Here is an 18366-nt window from a genome sequence, read left to right as displayed (position 1 = left end):
TGGGGGGATGTGCAGTTAGTGATATGGAACCCCTGATACAACTCTGACAGGTGACACACACGTAAGCATCATGTCTGATTGTCTGCATCCACTCATGTCCATTGGGCATTCCAACAGACTTGGGCAATTCCAGCAGGACAATGCAACACCCCAAACATCCAGAATTGCTACAGAGTGGCTCCAGGAAGACTCTTCTGAGAGTAAACACTTCCACTGGCCATCAAATTCCCCAGACATGAACATTGAGCATATCTGGGATGCCTTGCAACATACTGTTCAGAAGAGATATCCACCCCTCGTACTTTTATGGATTTCTCGACAGCCCTGCAGGGTTCATGGTGCCAATTCCCTCCAGCACATTTCAGACATTAGTCGAGTCTATGCCACATCATATTGCGGCATTTCTGCAGGCTTGCGGGGGCCCTACATGATGTTAGGGGGGTGTACCAGTTTCTTTGGCTCTTCAGTAGACATTGGTTTCACTGATATTGAAACATTAATTGGCCACTGTCCTGACTTGCAGTCCACCACAGATCATGTGTCTTTTTCCAGGTTTCTAATCATAGGAATTGTGCAGTATTCAAGATATAAACCAAATTGTAGGTTTCATGTACACACTGTAATAGGATTGGCCTGTGGCCATATTTTTCATGTACTGTTTAGATTATCATGATGCATATTCTCATAACTATAGATTTGGAAATCTTTACTGAAATGAGTCATGGCACTTGGGGTGATTTGCAGAATATGAGAAAATGGAAAGTATGGTGTGTGCACAAGCGACTAATTCAGGCTCTGCCTTATGTAAAATGAGAATTTGTTGAAAAATATTCTGGGCAAAAGCAACCTCTAAGGAAAGGGTTTACAAAATGTGCGTATTGTTGGGTTCCATATTTCAAATTAACTGCTAAGATTTTACATACAGTCAACAGAATGATCTCAAACGTGTAGTGCATGTAAAGTGGTTTCGTGTCTCTACATTAAACATTGTCCATTTTTTTTCCAGGTACAGTGGTCATTATTTTGCAACTACCTTGATATACAGCATCCTCTTGGGGTTTTTGGGAATGGATAGGTTTTGTCTTGGTCAGACTGGAACAGCAGTTGGAAAGTTGCTGACACTTGGAGGTGTTGGAATATGGTGGATTGTAGATATAATTCTTTTAGTCACTAATCAACTTCAACCAGAAGATGGAAGTAATTGGAATCCATATGTTTAATCACTTCAAGTGCAGCTGTGTCATCTATACATTAACATTACATAACACATTTTGAATGCCACCAAAATATATTTTATTTTCCAAATCTAATAACATGTACAGTAACCTGTGATAAATGATACAGCACAAATATATTATTTATTTGGACTGATGTACAGGTATCTAACTGTATATACGAAGAAATAAACTGTACTTTCAAGATGGAGTACATAAAAACTATGTAAATGCTTATACAAAAATAAAGTTTTTTTATCAAAATTATACAAAATGTGAGCTATTCTTTAAAATATTGCACAATAATAAACTATTAATAGTACCAACATAATATGTAGGAACACATCACTTAACCCTGTCCATTACTGCAAGGTTTAAATTAAGGAATGTGGAAGCACAAGTTAAAAAAAAAACTTATTTTCCTTTGCTTCTCGATTGCAGTGAAATCAATTTTACAGCTAATAAAAAATATTTCAAATACAGTAGGTCATATCACAGAAATCTGACTTTGTTGCTTTTAATTTATTTTTTCAACCGGAATCTGCTGTGACAAATTTATCATATTTCACAAGTTACTATTTAGCAGAAATAATATCTTTACCCACAGTTCAGGTGGTGACTTTTAAATTTGAGACATTGCAAGACTAAAGCACCAGTACTAATGTAATTTGTCTTCAACATAGTTGGAATTTTTAATTTCTTTCCTACAATTTTACTCCAGTTTATAAGGGTGATACACATAACAAATAGTAATTGAACAGCATAACAAGAAGCTAAGTACAAAACTTTTTTCCACAACAGCATCTACTCGAGCTTATTCACCATCCTTACTGTGATTTTACAATTGTATAGCCACCTGATGGGATACATAGAACAGGATTGATGTTTTACTTAAAAACACTTCTCAAAAGCATACAGCAACTGTAAAAAGTAAATACCAAGCATGTTTGATGCAATAAACCCTAAGACAGAAAAATGTATCTGAGATTCTTATGTTGGACCCATTTGTAAATGTTTAATTATCATTCAGACAGTCTGTAAATCAGTTTTGAAATTCTTAGTGACAAGCTGAATGAGGCTTCCATTTTCTGGTCTTTCTTCACCACATGCCCAGCGATAGAACATCCTGGAATATATTAAAGCAGATTTTAAGTTTTTATTACAGGTAATATCAGTTTTTCTCTGTTACAGTGTGCATGGGAAGGCTGGAAAAGCATTCCTGACAACACTGTACTTCATGTAGGTATTATTTCTATGATTTACTGAAGTAATGTGTCACGTTACGTTTACTTCTGAGACACTATACAAAACTTAGAAAGTATTTTCATATATTCAAAAATTCAATACAATTATTTTGAGAACTGCTTTCCATACTTTCGAATTTTCATGCTAACCTGGATATATCTCATAAAATCTCCACATTATTTTCACCAACTGTAATGCACATTTATACAGAATTTACGAATACAAGTGGCATCATCATACAAAGTCGAAAGAGATGCTGAGCCGCTATAGGCACAATAAAAAGATTCACACAATCATAGCTTTCAGCCATTAAGGCCTTTGTCAGCAGTAGACACACACATACGCGCGCTCACGAAAGCGTTTCAAGAAAATTTGTGCCACCTAAGTTGAGCTGTGTTCATCACAAAAATTCTATATTCTCAACAACTGATAGTGTCCTGCAGATCACAGGCTTTGCAACCATGCTGCAGATGAATGTATACATCTTTTTCTGACATTTACATGTAAAACTTGACTAGTAAAGTTTTCTCAAATTACATATTGACTGAGAAATCAGCTGGAGGCATACACAGAGTAAAAACATTCTTCCCCTTCACATTCTGTAAATAGCAATAAGCCAGACAAACTTGGTAAATTGTAGATTTTGCTAAACACTGAATTTTAATTTGTAAAGAGCAGAGCCATGCCCAGAAAGCAAAATTCTGTCTGGTGTTGGTGACATATGATACTGTAAAGAGTAAAGAAGTTACACTGTGATCCCAGATCTGAGATAGAGTAGATGGAATGCAACAGTTACAGAATGAAACTATAAGAAACAGTTTTCCTGTAGATTTATCACCACATACATTAAAAATGGAGAGACTGAGATTTGTACATATTTTGGTGTCATGTTGGTAATGTTCATATATATATATATATCTAAAAACAAAGATGATGTGACTTACCAAATGAAAGTGCTGGCAGGTCGACAGACACACAAACGAACACAAACATACACACAAAATTCAAGCTTTCGCAACAAACTGTTGCCTCATCAGGAAAGAGGGAAGGAGAGGGAAAGACGAAAGGATGTGGGTTTTAAGGGAGAGGGTAAGGAGTCATTCCAGTCCCGGGAGCGGAAAGACTTACCTTAGGGGGAAAAAAGGACGGGTATACACTCGCACACACACACATATCCATCCACACATATACAGACACAAGCAGACATATTTAAAGACAAAGAGTTTGGGCAGAGATATCCGTCGAGGCAGAAGTGCAGAGGCAAAGATGTTGGGCGGAAATTTGAAATTAGCGGAGATTGAGGCCTGGTGGATAACAGGAAGAGAGGATATATTGAAGAGCAAGTTCCCATCTCCGGAGTTCGGATAGGTTGGTGTTAGTAGGAAGTATCCAGATAACCCGGACGGTGTAACACTGCGCCAAGATGTGCTGGTCGTGCACCAAGGCATGTTTAGCCACAGGGTGATCCTCATTACCAACAAACACTGTCTGCCTGTGTCCATTCATGCGAATGGACAGTTTGTTGCTGGTCATTCCCACATAGAATGCATCACAGTGTAGGCAGGTCAGTTGGTAGATCACGTGGGTGCTTTCACACGTGGCTCTGCCTTTGATTGTGTACACCTTCCGGGTTACAGGACTGGAGTAGGTGGTGGTGGTGGGAGGGTGCATGGGACAGGTTTTACACCGGGGGCGGTTACAAGGGTAGGAGCCAGAGAGTAGGGAAGGTGGTTTGGGGATTTCATAGGGATGAACTAAGAGGTTACGAAGGTTAGGTGGACGGCGGAAAGACACTCTTGGTGGAGTGGGGAGGATTTCATGAAGGATGGATCTCATTTCAGGGCAGGATTTGAGGAAGTCGTATCCCTGCTGGAGAGCCACATTCAGAATCTGATCCAGTCCCGGAAAGTATCCTGTCACAAGTGGGGCACCTTTGTGGTTCTTCTGTGAGAGGTTCTCCCAACATCACCACTGCTGAAGCCCAGACTATCCGTGATCTGAAGGCTGACCGGTCCATCGTCATTCTTCCGGCGGACAAGGGTTCCACGACCGTGGTACTTGATCATCGGGAGTATGTGGCTGAGGGACTGCGTCAGCTTTCAGACAACACCACATACAAAGTTTGCCAAGGTAATCCCATTCCTGATGTCCAGGCAGAGCTTCAAGGAATCCTCAGAACCTTAGGCCCCCTACAAAACCTCTCACCTGACTCCATCAACCTCCTGACCCCACCAACACCCCACACCCCTACCTTCTACCTTCTTCCTAAAATTCACAAACCCAATCATCCCGGCTGCCCCATTGTAGCTGTTTACCAAGCCCCCACAGAACGTATCTCTGCCTACGCAGATCAACACCTTCAACCCATTACATGCAGTCTACCATCCTTCATCAAAGACACCAACCACTTTCTCGAACGCCTGGAATCCTTACCCAATCCGTTACCCCCAGAAACCATCCTTGTAACCATTGATGCCACTTCCTTATACACAAATATCCCGCACGTCCAGGGCCTCGCTGCGATGGAGCACTTCCTTTCACGCCGATCACCTGCCACCCTACCTAAAACATCTTTCCTCATTACCTTAGCCAGCTTCATCCTGACCCACAACTTCTTCACTTTTGAAAACCAGACATACCAACAATTAAAGGGAACAGCCATGGGTACCAGGATGGCCCCCTCGTACGCCAACCTATTCATGGGTCGCTTAGAGGAAGCCTTCTTGGTTACCCAGGCCTGCCAACCCAAAGTTTGGTACAGATTTATTGATGACATCTTCATGATCTGGACTCGCAGTGAAGAAGAACTCCAGAATTTCCTCTCCAACCTCAACTCCTTTGGTTCCATCAGATTCACCTGGTCCTACTCCAAATCCCATGCCACTTTCCTTGATGTTGACCTTCACCTGTCCAATGGCCAGCTTCACACGTCCGTCCACATCAAACCCACCAACAAGCAACAGTACCTCCATTACGACAGCTGCCACCCATTCCACATCAAACGGTCCCTTCCCTACAGCCTAGGTCTTCGTGGCTAACGAATCTGCTCCAGTCCGGAATCCCTGAAGCATTACACCAACAACCTGACAACAGCTTTCGCATCCCGCAACTACCCTCCCGACCTGGTACAGAAGCAAATAACCAGAGCCACTTCCTCATCCTCTCAAACCCAGAACCTCTCACAGAAGAACCACAAAGGTGCCCCACTTGTGACAGGATACTTTCCGGGACTGGATCAGATTCTGAATGTGGCTCTCCAGCAGGGATACGACTTCCTCAAATCCTGCCCTGATATGAGATCCATCCTTCATGAAATCCTCCCCACTCCACCAAGAGTGTCTTTCCGCCGTCCACCTAACCTTCGTAACCTCTTAGTTCATCCCTATGAAATCCCCAAACCACCTTCCCTACTCTCTGGCTCCTACCCTTGTAACCGCCCCCGGTGTAAAACCTGTCCCATGCACCCTCCCACCACCACCTACTCCAGTCCTGTAACCCGGAAGGTGTACACAATCAAAGGCAGAGCCACGTGTGAAAGCACCCACGTGATCTACCAACTGACCTGCCTACACTGTGATGCATTCTATGTGGGAATGACCAGCAACAAACTGTCCATTCGCATGAATGGACACAGGCAGACAGTGTTTGTTGGTAATGAGGATCACCCTGTGGCTAAACATGCCTTGGTGCACGACCAGCACATCTTGGCGCAGTGTTACACCGTCCGGGTTATCTGGATACTTCCTACTAACACCAACCTATCCGAACTCCGGAGATGGGAACTTGCTCTTCAATATATCCTCTCTTCCTGTTATCCACCAGGCCTCAATCTCCGCTAATTTCAAATTTCCGCCACTCATACCTCACCTGTCATTCATCAACATCTTTGCCTCTGCACTTCTGCCTCGACGGATATCTCTGCCCAAACTCTTTGTCTTTAAATATGTCTGCTTGTGTCTGTATATGTGTGGATGGATATGTGTGTGTGTGCGAGTGTATACCCGTCCTTTTTTCCCCCTAAGGTAAGTCTTTCCGCTCCCGGGACTGGAATGACTCCTTACCCTCTCCCTTAAAATCCACATCCTTTCGTCTTTCCCTCTCCTTCCCTCTTTCCTGATGAGGCAACAGTTTGTTGCGAAAGCTTGAATTTTGTGTGTATGTTTGTTTTCGTTTGTGTGTCTGTCGACCTGCCAGCACTTTCATTTGGTAAGTCACATCATCTTTGTTTATATATATATATATATATATATATATATGAATACTTTTTCTTTTCGCAGCTTTAGTCATTTTTGCCACTGGATGACACTGTGAAGGAAAAAAAAAAAACATTGGAAACTGAAGGTACAAAACTACCAGAAGCATTCAGAACATACGGCCAAGTCACATTTTTCAGCTGCATGGATAATAACAGTGGCCGAATAGTTTGGAGATTTCACAACAAATGCCAATGAGTACAATTGCTACTAGTCAAATATCCATGACATATTTTTTGCTTCATTTGAGCATACTGGATGATGCAACAGCTTATTTGCTGGGGCAGGATGTGTAATCAGTTCACAAATATAATTTTCCCCCCTTTAAAGGTGGGGGTGGGGTGTGAGACTACTGTCCCCCCTGTACGTCTAATTCACAGTTTTATTACTATATCTATTCCATTCAACTAATTTCCTGTGTGACAGAATTAAGGTACATTAATACCTATGAAACTTTCAATGCACACTAGGCATATGCGACTGTTGCATGAAGATGCAACGAGATGCATGCACTGGTTCAAAGTCACACATTCCTCTGCCTTGAAAGCTTGAGCCACAGTGCGCCGATGCAGGAGTCTCCCCATCCTAGATGGGCAGTCACTTGCAACAGTTGTCCATTTTTCTCTGGTGCTTTTGTTTTGCTTTGGCCCACAGTTAAAAAGACTGTTTTCTGAAGCATTCAAATTTGCATCTGCGTTTACATTTTGGCAAAGTAGTCTAACAAGAAACACAAGTAATTTGAACAGTATTATCATGCATTTCCTTTTTCTGTCTGGTTAATGCTGTAGATTAAAAAGACAAGAGTAAACCTAATTAACTGTCTACAGCCCCTCACAAATGAGAACAATCTGGAAACAACAAATGCAAAACAGAAGGAAATAAAGCCTTTATTCAAACGTCTGATAACTTATTGAAGAAGAGGAGCGATTCTGGGGCCTTTGATGGTCCAAAGCCGTCATGGTTACTTTACAAGATGCTTTCATAAATAGTTTGTGTCAGCATGAGCAAGTAAAAGAAAACTTAAATGTCAAGCAGAAAGGTGCATCATAAAACCATTTCCAATCTGCAAATGGACTCTGAAACCCTACATCTAACGTCTGGATTTCTTCATTAGCAACCAGCCAGTCCTTTTATGTAGCAGATCCATATACAGATGGAACTGCTCCCCTCTATACTTCGCAAATTTCAATGTCCATCATATCCGTGCCCAGGGTGGTGCTCAATGGTCACTTTATGGTTTTCTTTGATATATTGAAAACCACAGCTTCTAGTGAAAATATTTCCCTGTACAAAACTAACCTGCATTAAATTTTCTACACATAATACACTATTCATTTTTTTCTCTAGGACTAAAATTTTCCACATTGCAGGAATGGAAAAACTACAGGTTATTAGAGTGAGTTTTTAATAGTAAACAACCAATATTTATTATTAAATGAAGTGGAGTAAGAATAAATATTAAATTTGTGTACCACATCTAATTGCAGGAGAACCACATTAAGGGATAAATTGTGTTCTGGGTATGTAGGAGGGAGGTGTTTCGATGAACCATCCGCCAGGCACTTAAAAGTGTGATTTGTGGAGTATCCATGTAGATGGAGTCGGAGATGTAGATGTAGGGGACAGCGGTGTAGGTTAGAAGTGAGAGAGAAGGAAGATCACCAGATTTTGGTTGACACTTCACTCCTTTATTGGTCTGCAAACGGAAGAGTCAGCAGGTGGTTCCCCATTCTCTCTGCCTCATTCCATCACAAAAAGCAACTACAGGGTGTTGTGTTTCACAAATTTATACCAACCCAACCGCAGCTCGGCGTGTAAATCACTGGCAAAGCAGTGTGCAGGCATGCCTGTGGGTGTTTATTATCCACAAAGTGTGTTAACACTACATGGAATACGGATATGATTTACTAATAATACTAATGCAAGAAATGTGTAAGGACAGAATCTAGAATTGCTAGAGGAGAAATTGATTTTTAGTCATCCAGATTTCTTCCGGGAACAGCAACTTGCCCACCACGAGTGCTGCTTGCTTTTCAGCTCAGATAGACACCATCCCCCCTGCTCCCCTCCCCCTAATATTTCCTGTCCAGTTCTCTCATAGGAGTAGACAATTTCACTGGGATCATGTTTGTGTAGTTTAGTTTATTAAGTGAGTAATTATTTGCAACTGGTAAGTGATCTATTACATAAAAATTTCCACAGCTGGAGCTACCAACTGTCTACCACACTGAAAATTCTGCCCCACGTCTAAGATGCTGTCAACATGTATTGAACTATGTCTGTTTCATTGTCACCACTATTAATGGCTGGAATACTTTTCACAGCATGAGGGATGTCATAAGCCACACCCAACCTCACCCCTCCCAACATCTGAAGAGGCACAAAGCTCACTGAACAACTGCAAATTAGTACTCACTGAAAAATTTGAAAATAACTACTATGTAAGCATGAGTTCATTGAAATTATTTTGTATACTCATGTGAGAGACCTGGACAGGAAATGCTGGGGAGGTAGAGTCAGTCTCTAAACTGTAAAGCAAGCCGTGTTCATGGTGTAGGACATTGTCCTCCTCAGAAGAACATTAAAGCTGCCGTAAAGGATCAATGAGAATCAATTTACCCTCTAACAGTGTGCAGAGACTGATGTAGAATTTGTGCATAAGTTTTTCTTGTATCATAAGATTAACTGCACCTAACAACTTTTTACTGTATTTTGTGTTGACACTTTGTGGAAAATAACTACCACACTGGGAGTGTTTGTACACTGCGTTGCAAGTGACTCACAAGGTGAGCTGACAGAAGGGCCACTATAACTTTGTGAAATAGCCTGCTGTTTCTTTTTCTGACTTGGTGTGATAAAGAGAATGGGGAATTGCCTCTTTGATCATCATTTTACAGACCTATGAAAGAGGGAAGTGTATGATCACAATTCGGTGACCTACCTTACCTCACGCTTCTAACTTCCTCCCCAACCTTTCCACCCCTCCAGATACACAATTTATTACATAATATGGTTCTGCTGTACTCACATGAGGTACAGAGATTAATATTTGTTCTTAACCCACTTCAGCTAACAACAAACATCAGTTTTATACCATTAAAACAGTCTGTTATTTTTCCATTCCCTACAACACAGTAACTATTCGGTAGCCCCAGAGAAAAAATGAACAGACCTTTTTTGAGGGACATTCAATGTAGTTTAATTTTGTGTGGGGGAAATATTTTTGCTTGATGCTGCAGTTTTTGAGATATCCTAGAAAAACATTAAAGAAAAATTGCCCTTTAAATGCTGCCCATCGTCATGCTCACACCCATCCAGTCAGGATTTTTAATGTGTTGCTCATTACACTCTCTCCTACCACCGCACAAAACTTTGTGACTACAAAAACCAACATTAGATGCATGGCAGAGGGCACATCCCATTGTACCACATACAGTATTAGGGTTTCTTCCCACTCCATTCACATATGGAGTGCAGGAAGAATTATTGTTTGAATCCCCCTGTGTGTGCTGTAATTATTCAAATCTTATCCTCACAATCCCTATTTGAATGGTATATAGAGGATTGTAGTACATGCCTAGAGTCATCATTTAAAGCCTGTTCTTCAAACTTTGCTAACAGACTTTGTCAGGATAGTTTGCACCTGTCTCCAAGAGTCTTCCAGGTCAGTTCCTTCAGTATCTCTGTGACACACTCCCACAGAATGAACATACCTGTGACCATTCATAATGCCATTCTCTGTACACATTCAGTATACCATGTTCATCCTATTTGGTAGGGTCCCACACACTTGAGAAATATTCTAGAACTGGTTGCATTAGGTAATTTGTAAGCAATCTCCTCCATAGGCTGACTGCACTTGCCCAGTACTCTACCAATAAACTGAAGTCTACCACCTGCTTTACCCACAATTGAGCCTATGTGATCACTCCACTTCATATCCCTTCAAAGCGTTGCACCCAAGTATTTTTACAAGTTGGCTGATTCCAACAATAAATCATTGATATTATAATCTTGGGATACTATGTTCTTGTATTTTATGAAATTCACAATTTTACATTTCTGAACATTTAAAGCAAGTTGCCAATCTTTGCACCACTTTGAAATCATATCAAGATCTGACTGATTATGTATGCAGCTTCTTTCAGATAGTACTTCATTATAGATAACTGCATCATCTGCAAAAAGCCTGATTTTACTATTAATATTGTCCGTAAGGTCATTAATATACAATATGAACAGCAACGGTCCCAACACACTTCCCTAGGGCACACCTGGACATCTGACAATGACTCTCCACCCAAGAAAACATGCTGCTCTCCCCCTAACAGAGTGTCCTCAATCAAGTCACAAATTTCACTTGACACCCCATATGATTATACTTTTGACAATAAGTGTAATTGTGGTACTGAGTCAAATGCTTTATGAAAATCAAGAAATCCTGCGTCTACCTTGTTGCATTGATCAAAAGTTTTCAGTATGTCATGTGAGAAAAGTGCGAGTTGGGTTTCACATCATTGAAGGTTTTGCAATCCATGCTGGTTGGCTTGGAGGTATTCTGTTCAAGATACCTCATTATGTTTGAGCTCAGAATATGTTCTAAGGTTCTACAACAAATCAATGTCAAGGATACTGAGTGGTAGTTTAGTGGATCACTTGTACTGCCCTTCTTGTAGACAGGGGGGTAACCTGTGCTGTTTTCTAAGAATTGGGCATGGTCTTCTGTTCCAAGGATCTATGATAAGATTATAGTTACAATTCAATATAGAATCTGACAAGGATTCCATCAGGCCCTGGAGCTCTGTTCAGTTTTAACAATTTCAGCTGTTTCTCAACATCACTGACGTTAACACTTACTTAATTATCTTTTCAGTGTTGCTATGATTAAATTTGGGCAAGTCTCCTGAGTTTTCCTTTGTAAAGGAACATCTGAAAACAGAGTTACACATTTAAGCTTTTGGTTTGCTAACCTCAATTTCAGTTCCTGTCTCATTCGCTAACTCTGGTACCATTAACAGCTTTTACAGACGACCAAAATTGCTTAGGGTTTTGTGAAGTATCACTTGAAAATATTCTTTTATGGTAGTAATTGAAGGCATCATGCATTGTTCTCTAGCCAGCCAAACACATTTCATTCAGCATGTCTCCATTTATAGTCAAACACTTTGTTTTATGCTTATTATGCAGTAGTCCCTGTTTCTTAAGGAGTTTCTTTACAGTGATTGTATACCACGGAGGTTCCCTCCCATGACGAACTGTTCTACTGGGTACATATCTGTCCAGTGCATGGTCCACTATTCTTTTAAACTTTAGCCATAGTTCCTCTACATGCTCCTGTCCTGTGCTGAAAGTCTCAAGTTCCTCATTGAGATATGACAATACTGATTTGTTATCTAGTTCACTGAGCCTATATATCTTTCTGCTTGTTTTGGCTGTCCTTTGCACTTTGCTAATCATTGTTGCCACAACTTCATCATGGTTACTGATACCAGTTTTGATGTGGACATCCTCAAAGGGGTCAGGTCTCTTTGTTGTCATTACATCTAATATATTTCCATCACGAGTAGGATTCCAAACTATCCGTTTTAGGTTGTTTCCAGAGAAGGCATTTAGTAATGTTTCACAGGATGTCTTATAATGCTCACCAAGAACAAAACTGTAATTTTCCCAATTAACTACTGGATGATTAAAGTCTGATGCTTCAGAGTTTCCTACAGCTATCGTTATCTGGATTGGACGAAGAGTTGCCTAATCTAAAAAGTCATTGGGTGCACCCCACACAGCACACAGAGTCAGCTACCTCTGATGTGTAGTTCACACCTGACCCATTTAGGGGAACCCCCTTTCTCAACACTATGGTGCAAGTCCAGGAAGTTGCAGCCTAGTGTGTCACAGAACCTTCGAGGTCTCTGGTTCAGTCCTTACCCTCAACTCAAAACCAAAGGCCTTGATCAGTTCTGGGGAGAATGCTGCAAATTGTGAGCCTCACTGAAATTCCATGCACAAGGTTGATCTTGTCAACGCTCTGTATCAATTGCTGGAATTAACCAAGAATGACCTTGGAGCCCAGATGACAGGCATAATTTGTTCCAAAGTGCACCACAATCTGCAGTTGCTTGCACCCTGTCCCCTGAAGGGCTGCTCAAACAGCCTCTTTAATATGTTGGATCAGGCCCCCTGGCATACACACTGAGTGCACCTGGTGTCCTTTCCTGTCCCTTGCTTACACTTTCCTAAGGGGTACCATCATTCGCCGAACATGTGAACTACCTATGATTAATAGACCCTACCCTTTTGCGTCTGCCTCATCCTGACACTGAACAAAACAGGTTTCCCCAAAACATGTGAATTGAGTCCCACTGGCTCATTTTCAGTTTCAGTGAAAGACATCACCTCAAATTTGTTGGTTATGGGGATCGGTACAACACCTGACTTCTCCCTGGTCCTTGACTGCCCTGTACAGGATGTCTAGATCTACCATAGACATGCCACTTGCAGTCAACTGCACGAGTAATGACAGATCCTGTACTTTCTGCAAAGGAGACAGGATCCACGAGAGACGATAATATTTGAGGTACCTTTGGTATTGGTACCACAGATGCTTGATTTACAGGAGCTCTTCCAACACACTGATCTGCAGCAGCTGCCAATCATTTGACAGTAGTCAGGCTGATTTCCAACTGCTTATGAATGTCAACCAATTTATCCTGTGTTTAAGAACAGCATTCACACTCCGAGAAGCTGCATTTTGGTTGATGCAGTGTAGTGAACAAATAACTTTTAATTAAATCTACTGATTATCTTTTAATCTATTGCACTAAATTGCTGATTCCCCCTAAGAATTTAAACAAATGCATGAAATGAGATTTCTATTAAGGCAGTGAAAAAACCTGTGATAAAAGTTACTGACTTCCTAAAACAAAACAATGTTAATTATAGTTGTCAACAAACTCCAAAACAGATAATAAATGCAGAAAATACACAGGGCTACCCCTCTTAAAGGGAAAACTAGATGTAACACAATATGTTAGAATATCTGTTACAGTACCTAAATCACAAATGCCGATTACTACAAATTGCTCTTGGATTATGCAAAGGACAATGGTAGCGTCCAAAAATGCATGTTCATTTGTGTTGATATACAATTAAATTCTGAAGTCAGTTTTTATATATAAATACATGTACATATTGCATGGATTTTTTACTTAGGTGTTTCCGTGTACACTTCTCGCCTGCATGCTGAAGAACAACACTGCAGTGTGAGTTTATCTCAGTCAAAATCGCTGAATATTCAAAGTCAACAAAGCACATCATCTTCCTGCTGCAGAAAACTATGTGGGAAGGTAAGCTCAAACTGAAATACTTCTTTTTAAGCCTAGATACATAAACCCATCCATTTGATAAACCCAACATCCCAGTGGCTTCCAGAAAATACATAAAGAACATTTCGCACAAAAGAAACAAACCATTTAAATTTAGCAGTTTGAAACAACAAGAAGTTACAAGCAGGAACTAAGATGCAATACAGTGAGACCCCATTAAAAAAAAGACCTTTCACAGGACTTTGGAAAAAAAAAGAGTGTAAATTATGGGAAATTACTTGTTAAGCACATACGTAAGTCTTACACTACAGGAGCACATTGAAAATCCATACCTCTTGATGAAAAAATCCTGAATTATAATTTGTCTCAAATTTCTCTGGTGATTTTTTTTCTGTTTTGTAAATACATTTCAAAGTTTTGATGTCTGCATCAACAATTTAGCGCAAGTAAGAAAACAATTACAAGTCCTGGAAATATGTTGTATTCATATACATAATAAATTGCAGACAAGAAGTATATCTGACTTTAAATAATAAATTTGCTACATCTTAGGCCAAAAATGGTTTTGTTTAGAAAAAATACCAGTTGGCAACAGGTAATTTTAATTGTTTATTTAAGATGCCAGATCCAATGCTGGATGGCAAGACTAAATTCTATAAATGTATAATGAATGTGTGGCACGTAATTAAATATAAGTCTGTAGGCGAAATGTACAGTTAAAGTCCAGTTGTGCTGTCAATCCCATCCTAATGTACACTTTGGAAATCAGGAAATCTTTTGAAAGAAGCAATGAAACTTTGTGACAGTTGTTACTGTTAATATTTGCAGCCATTCTTCCTCAGGCCTACTTCAATGTTTATCATGTACATGACAAATATATTTATGATTGTATTTAAATTGTTTAGGCTTTGCTATTAGTTGCCAACTCAACCACCATTTCGGAAATTGCTATATATTCTAAAAAAATCATATCCCACATACAACTTGATAACGTTTTCTGACCAACCAAAGGTGATACAACACATGAAATGCCATATCTGCAATGGTTCAAGGGTTGACTGTATATTATACGGAAGAGGCACTACCATAGCTTGTTTGCCATTGCAGATTTTCCTGTCATTCTGATTAAAGCACAACTGAAGACTTTGGTCAATAATACGACTATGAACAACATTACAAAATGGCTCTGAGCACTATGGGACTTAACATCTGAGGTCATGAGTCCCCTAGAACTTAGAACTACTTAAACCTAACTAACCTAAGGACATCACACACATCCATGCCCAAGGCAGGATTCGAACCTGCGACCGTAGCGGTCACGCGGTTCCAGACTGAAGCGCCTTTAACCGCGTGGCCACACTGGCCGGCAACAACATTACATACAGGATAGTTATTGTAAGGTTGGTAGTTGTAAGACACAAAGCACTAGAGGCATAAATAGTTCCATCTCTTAATGACTCCTACAAATTCAGAACCAGGAAGACCAGAGCTCAAGAAAGTTTGTTGCATAATGTTTATAAACACTACCTGAAAGCCAAACCTACTATATTTCAGTTATAGTGAGAACAGTGTAACATGTCAGTTGGCCATGAATGTAAACAAATGAGAACTTTAGCCAACACCACACACACAGTGCATTCGAATGTCGATATTGAGGTGTCATGTTTCTGACTCCATAATGTCGAGAATGTACAATGGAGACTTTCCAAACATGCAGAGCAACATCAAGCATGACATATTCTGAAGCCTGTATTTCATGGGCTTTATATTATAACTTACTTCCTACGAATATATGCTGTTTCAAAGCACTAGCAAGCTAATTTCTTGAAAACCCATCATTTAGGGTATGATTTCTTGTGATAATATGATAGGAAACGTCATTTTAGTGATTAATGAATTTTCAAAATATAACTTGTGTTATGATAGTATTCCATTTCAAGACAAAGGCACATTCAAGATCTATCAAAAACACATTTTTCTTGGTACAATTTGTTATAATTAAATGTCAATTAATAACATATCTGTGATCAACGCCTTCAGACGATAGCAATATACAAGACAAGACTGCACATTAAAGTAGTTCAGAAAGCATAATGAATAGAGGCACCGAGTTCTAAAGTGATGTCTGTGGGCTGCAGGTTTTCATCTCATTACATCCGTTTCTTTTTGCTCACTTTTGTGCTTCCTAATACGTTCCGAAACTTTCTAAGTAGCTCAATACAAGTATAGTCCTTAATATATGATGTTAAGTAAATATAAGCATACTCACTCTAATGAATATGTTTGTTCAATTGATTTTACCCACAAGACAACTTGCAGTACGGTATTTTGCAGTTTCTGTTTTGTCCTGTATTTCATGTTTTAAACATTCTGTTACTGAATAGAAACAGCAATCAGATAAGAATGACATTAGGGTTTTACTAAAATGTGAAAACTATGAAATATTTTTATCTTATGTAGAGGACTATTGTAAAATTGAACTTTCCTTTTTGCATTATAATATGTTCATGGATATTGAAACTTTTATTAATGTATACTACAGACAGAACAACATGACTAGTATATGGAGCAGGGAGGAAATATGCCTTTTAATATAGCAAACCTAGCGATCTTATGCCTGTTTGCAATATGCAAACCGGATACAGCCAACAACTGCTGCTGGAGTGCAATGCAATCGTGTATCGAACATTCAGCAGCACTGTCCATGTGAAGATTGCTTTAGACCATTCCAGGTGTGAGGATTGGTTTGGGGGTACAAGCCCTGCCTCCCTCTTGCAGGACTGGCAGCCTACAGCTGTTCTGTGCTTTTTGGACAGAGGACATAGCGCAGTCTGGGGACTGCCAACACCCCTCTCGTGTCGCAAGACTAACTCTGAGAACAATGAACAACTTACAACTCAAAGCAAAACGGAGTACACAAAGCATTTGATAAGGTTTCTGCAAAATTGCCTGCCAAGGTTGTGGATATGGTAGTCCAATGCCAACACCTACCAATATTGTCATGCAACTGCAGCTCAAAATACACTTCACGACCCCCCCCCCAAATTGAAACAGCCAAATTGCCTGCAAAACACATCTCTCTATCTCTCTCCTCCCCCCCCCCCCCCTCCTCCCCCTCTCTCTCTCCACTGATGATGTTTCATTAAGTAAAAATGGCATGAAATTCATATTTATGATAATGGAAAAATGTGTGGAAGTTAATGGTCTTCAAGTTTGCCCTCACAAATGACTTTGACCAGTACTGTTATTCCTATCCGAATTTACTACCGAAGTATGTCACATCGCCAGAACTGACGCCTCGTCATTGACTCACTCTCCTGCATCTGCACTGCGACCTTGTCCATGGACTACGAGGCATTAGTACTGCCTAAGAGCACGACATGCAACTCGTGTGCCCCTGCCTGGATGCTGTTACCAGACTCCGCCTCCAACATATGGCAGGTCCTAGCTCAGACAACAGTATTTGGTATCCAACAGCTCACCACACCTGTTACTGCCTGCTGTCTTCCTCAAGGCTGCAGTCGTCCAGTTACATAAACTGGCACAAGCCAGCGCGAACGTGTCTGCCGCTCTGGTGATGTAGCATTTCATGCGGCCAGGTATTCAGAGGAACTGCAGGACCTGGGCCAGCACCTGCCTTGTCTGTCAACATTTCAAGGTCAGCTGCCATGTACAAATCACATCGCCACCATCCCAAGTGTCAGATATCGCAGCTTCAAGTGGACCTTGTGGGCCCTCCACCTTCCTCTGATGGCTGCCGCTACCTCCTCACCGTGGTAGACGCTCACCCACTGGCCTGAGACAATTCCAATACCCGATGTCACCTCCTCCACAGTAGCCGCTGCCTTCGTATGCATGTAGATCGCCTGTTTCGGCTGTCCGCACCGAGTTGCTACGGACTGCAGACGCTGGTTTACATCGGCCCTTTTTTGCGTGCTAACAGACCTCTGTGGCACAGACCTCCACCTGACATCAAATGACCATCTTCCACCAACAACACGGTTGAACTGCTCCACTGCACTTCGAAGGCCACTCTCGCCTGCCACATGTGGACCGCTGCCCTGCCACTGGTATTCCTCAACCTCTGCGTTCCTCACAAGGCCAAACTTGAGATGTCTGCTGCCAACCCTGTATAAGGCCAGCCACTCCGCGTCCCAGTTCACTTCCTGGAGCCTGATGACCTGCCCATCATCCCCGAGTCCATCACCGTCTTGAGACCTGACCCACCCTAGCGTTTCGGCGAACACAGAGAATTCATTCACAGCGACCTCACATCGTGCAGACACATTATGCTGTGCACTGAAAGCGACCTGCCCTGCTTCGCACCCACTA

At 41.0% G+C, this 18366-nt stretch overlaps 2 protein-coding genes across 3 annotated transcripts in view; one reads left to right on the top strand and one right to left on the bottom strand.

Annotated features, from left to right (window-relative positions):
• The window catches only part of LOC126188078 (TM2 domain-containing protein CG11103), a 30291-nt gene extending 28179 nt beyond the window's left edge, over positions 1-2112 (top strand). For both annotated transcript variants that reach the window (XM_049929530.1, XM_049929529.1), the window contains exon 4: positions 1007-2112. In XM_049929530.1, coding sequence (XP_049785487.1) covers positions 1007-1220 — 214 coding nt within the window. In that variant the 3' untranslated portion in view covers positions 1221-2112. The remainder of the gene's footprint in view (positions 1-1006) is intronic.
• The window catches only part of LOC126188077 (dihydropteridine reductase), a 59183-nt gene continuing 42015 nt past the window's right edge, over positions 1199-18366 (bottom strand). The window contains exon 6 of the mRNA XM_049929527.1: positions 1199-2340. Coding sequence (XP_049785484.1) covers positions 2241-2340 — 100 coding nt within the window. The 3' untranslated portion in view covers positions 1199-2240. The remainder of the gene's footprint in view (positions 2341-18366) is intronic.

This window comes from Schistocerca cancellata, chromosome 5 (genome assembly GCF_023864275.1).
Source record: "Schistocerca cancellata isolate TAMUIC-IGC-003103 chromosome 5, iqSchCanc2.1, whole genome shotgun sequence".
Taxonomy (NCBI): domain Eukaryota; kingdom Metazoa; phylum Arthropoda; class Insecta; order Orthoptera; family Acrididae; genus Schistocerca; species Schistocerca cancellata.
Note: the sequence above shows the minus strand (reverse complement) of the source record. Positions and strands in the feature narration are given on the sequence as shown.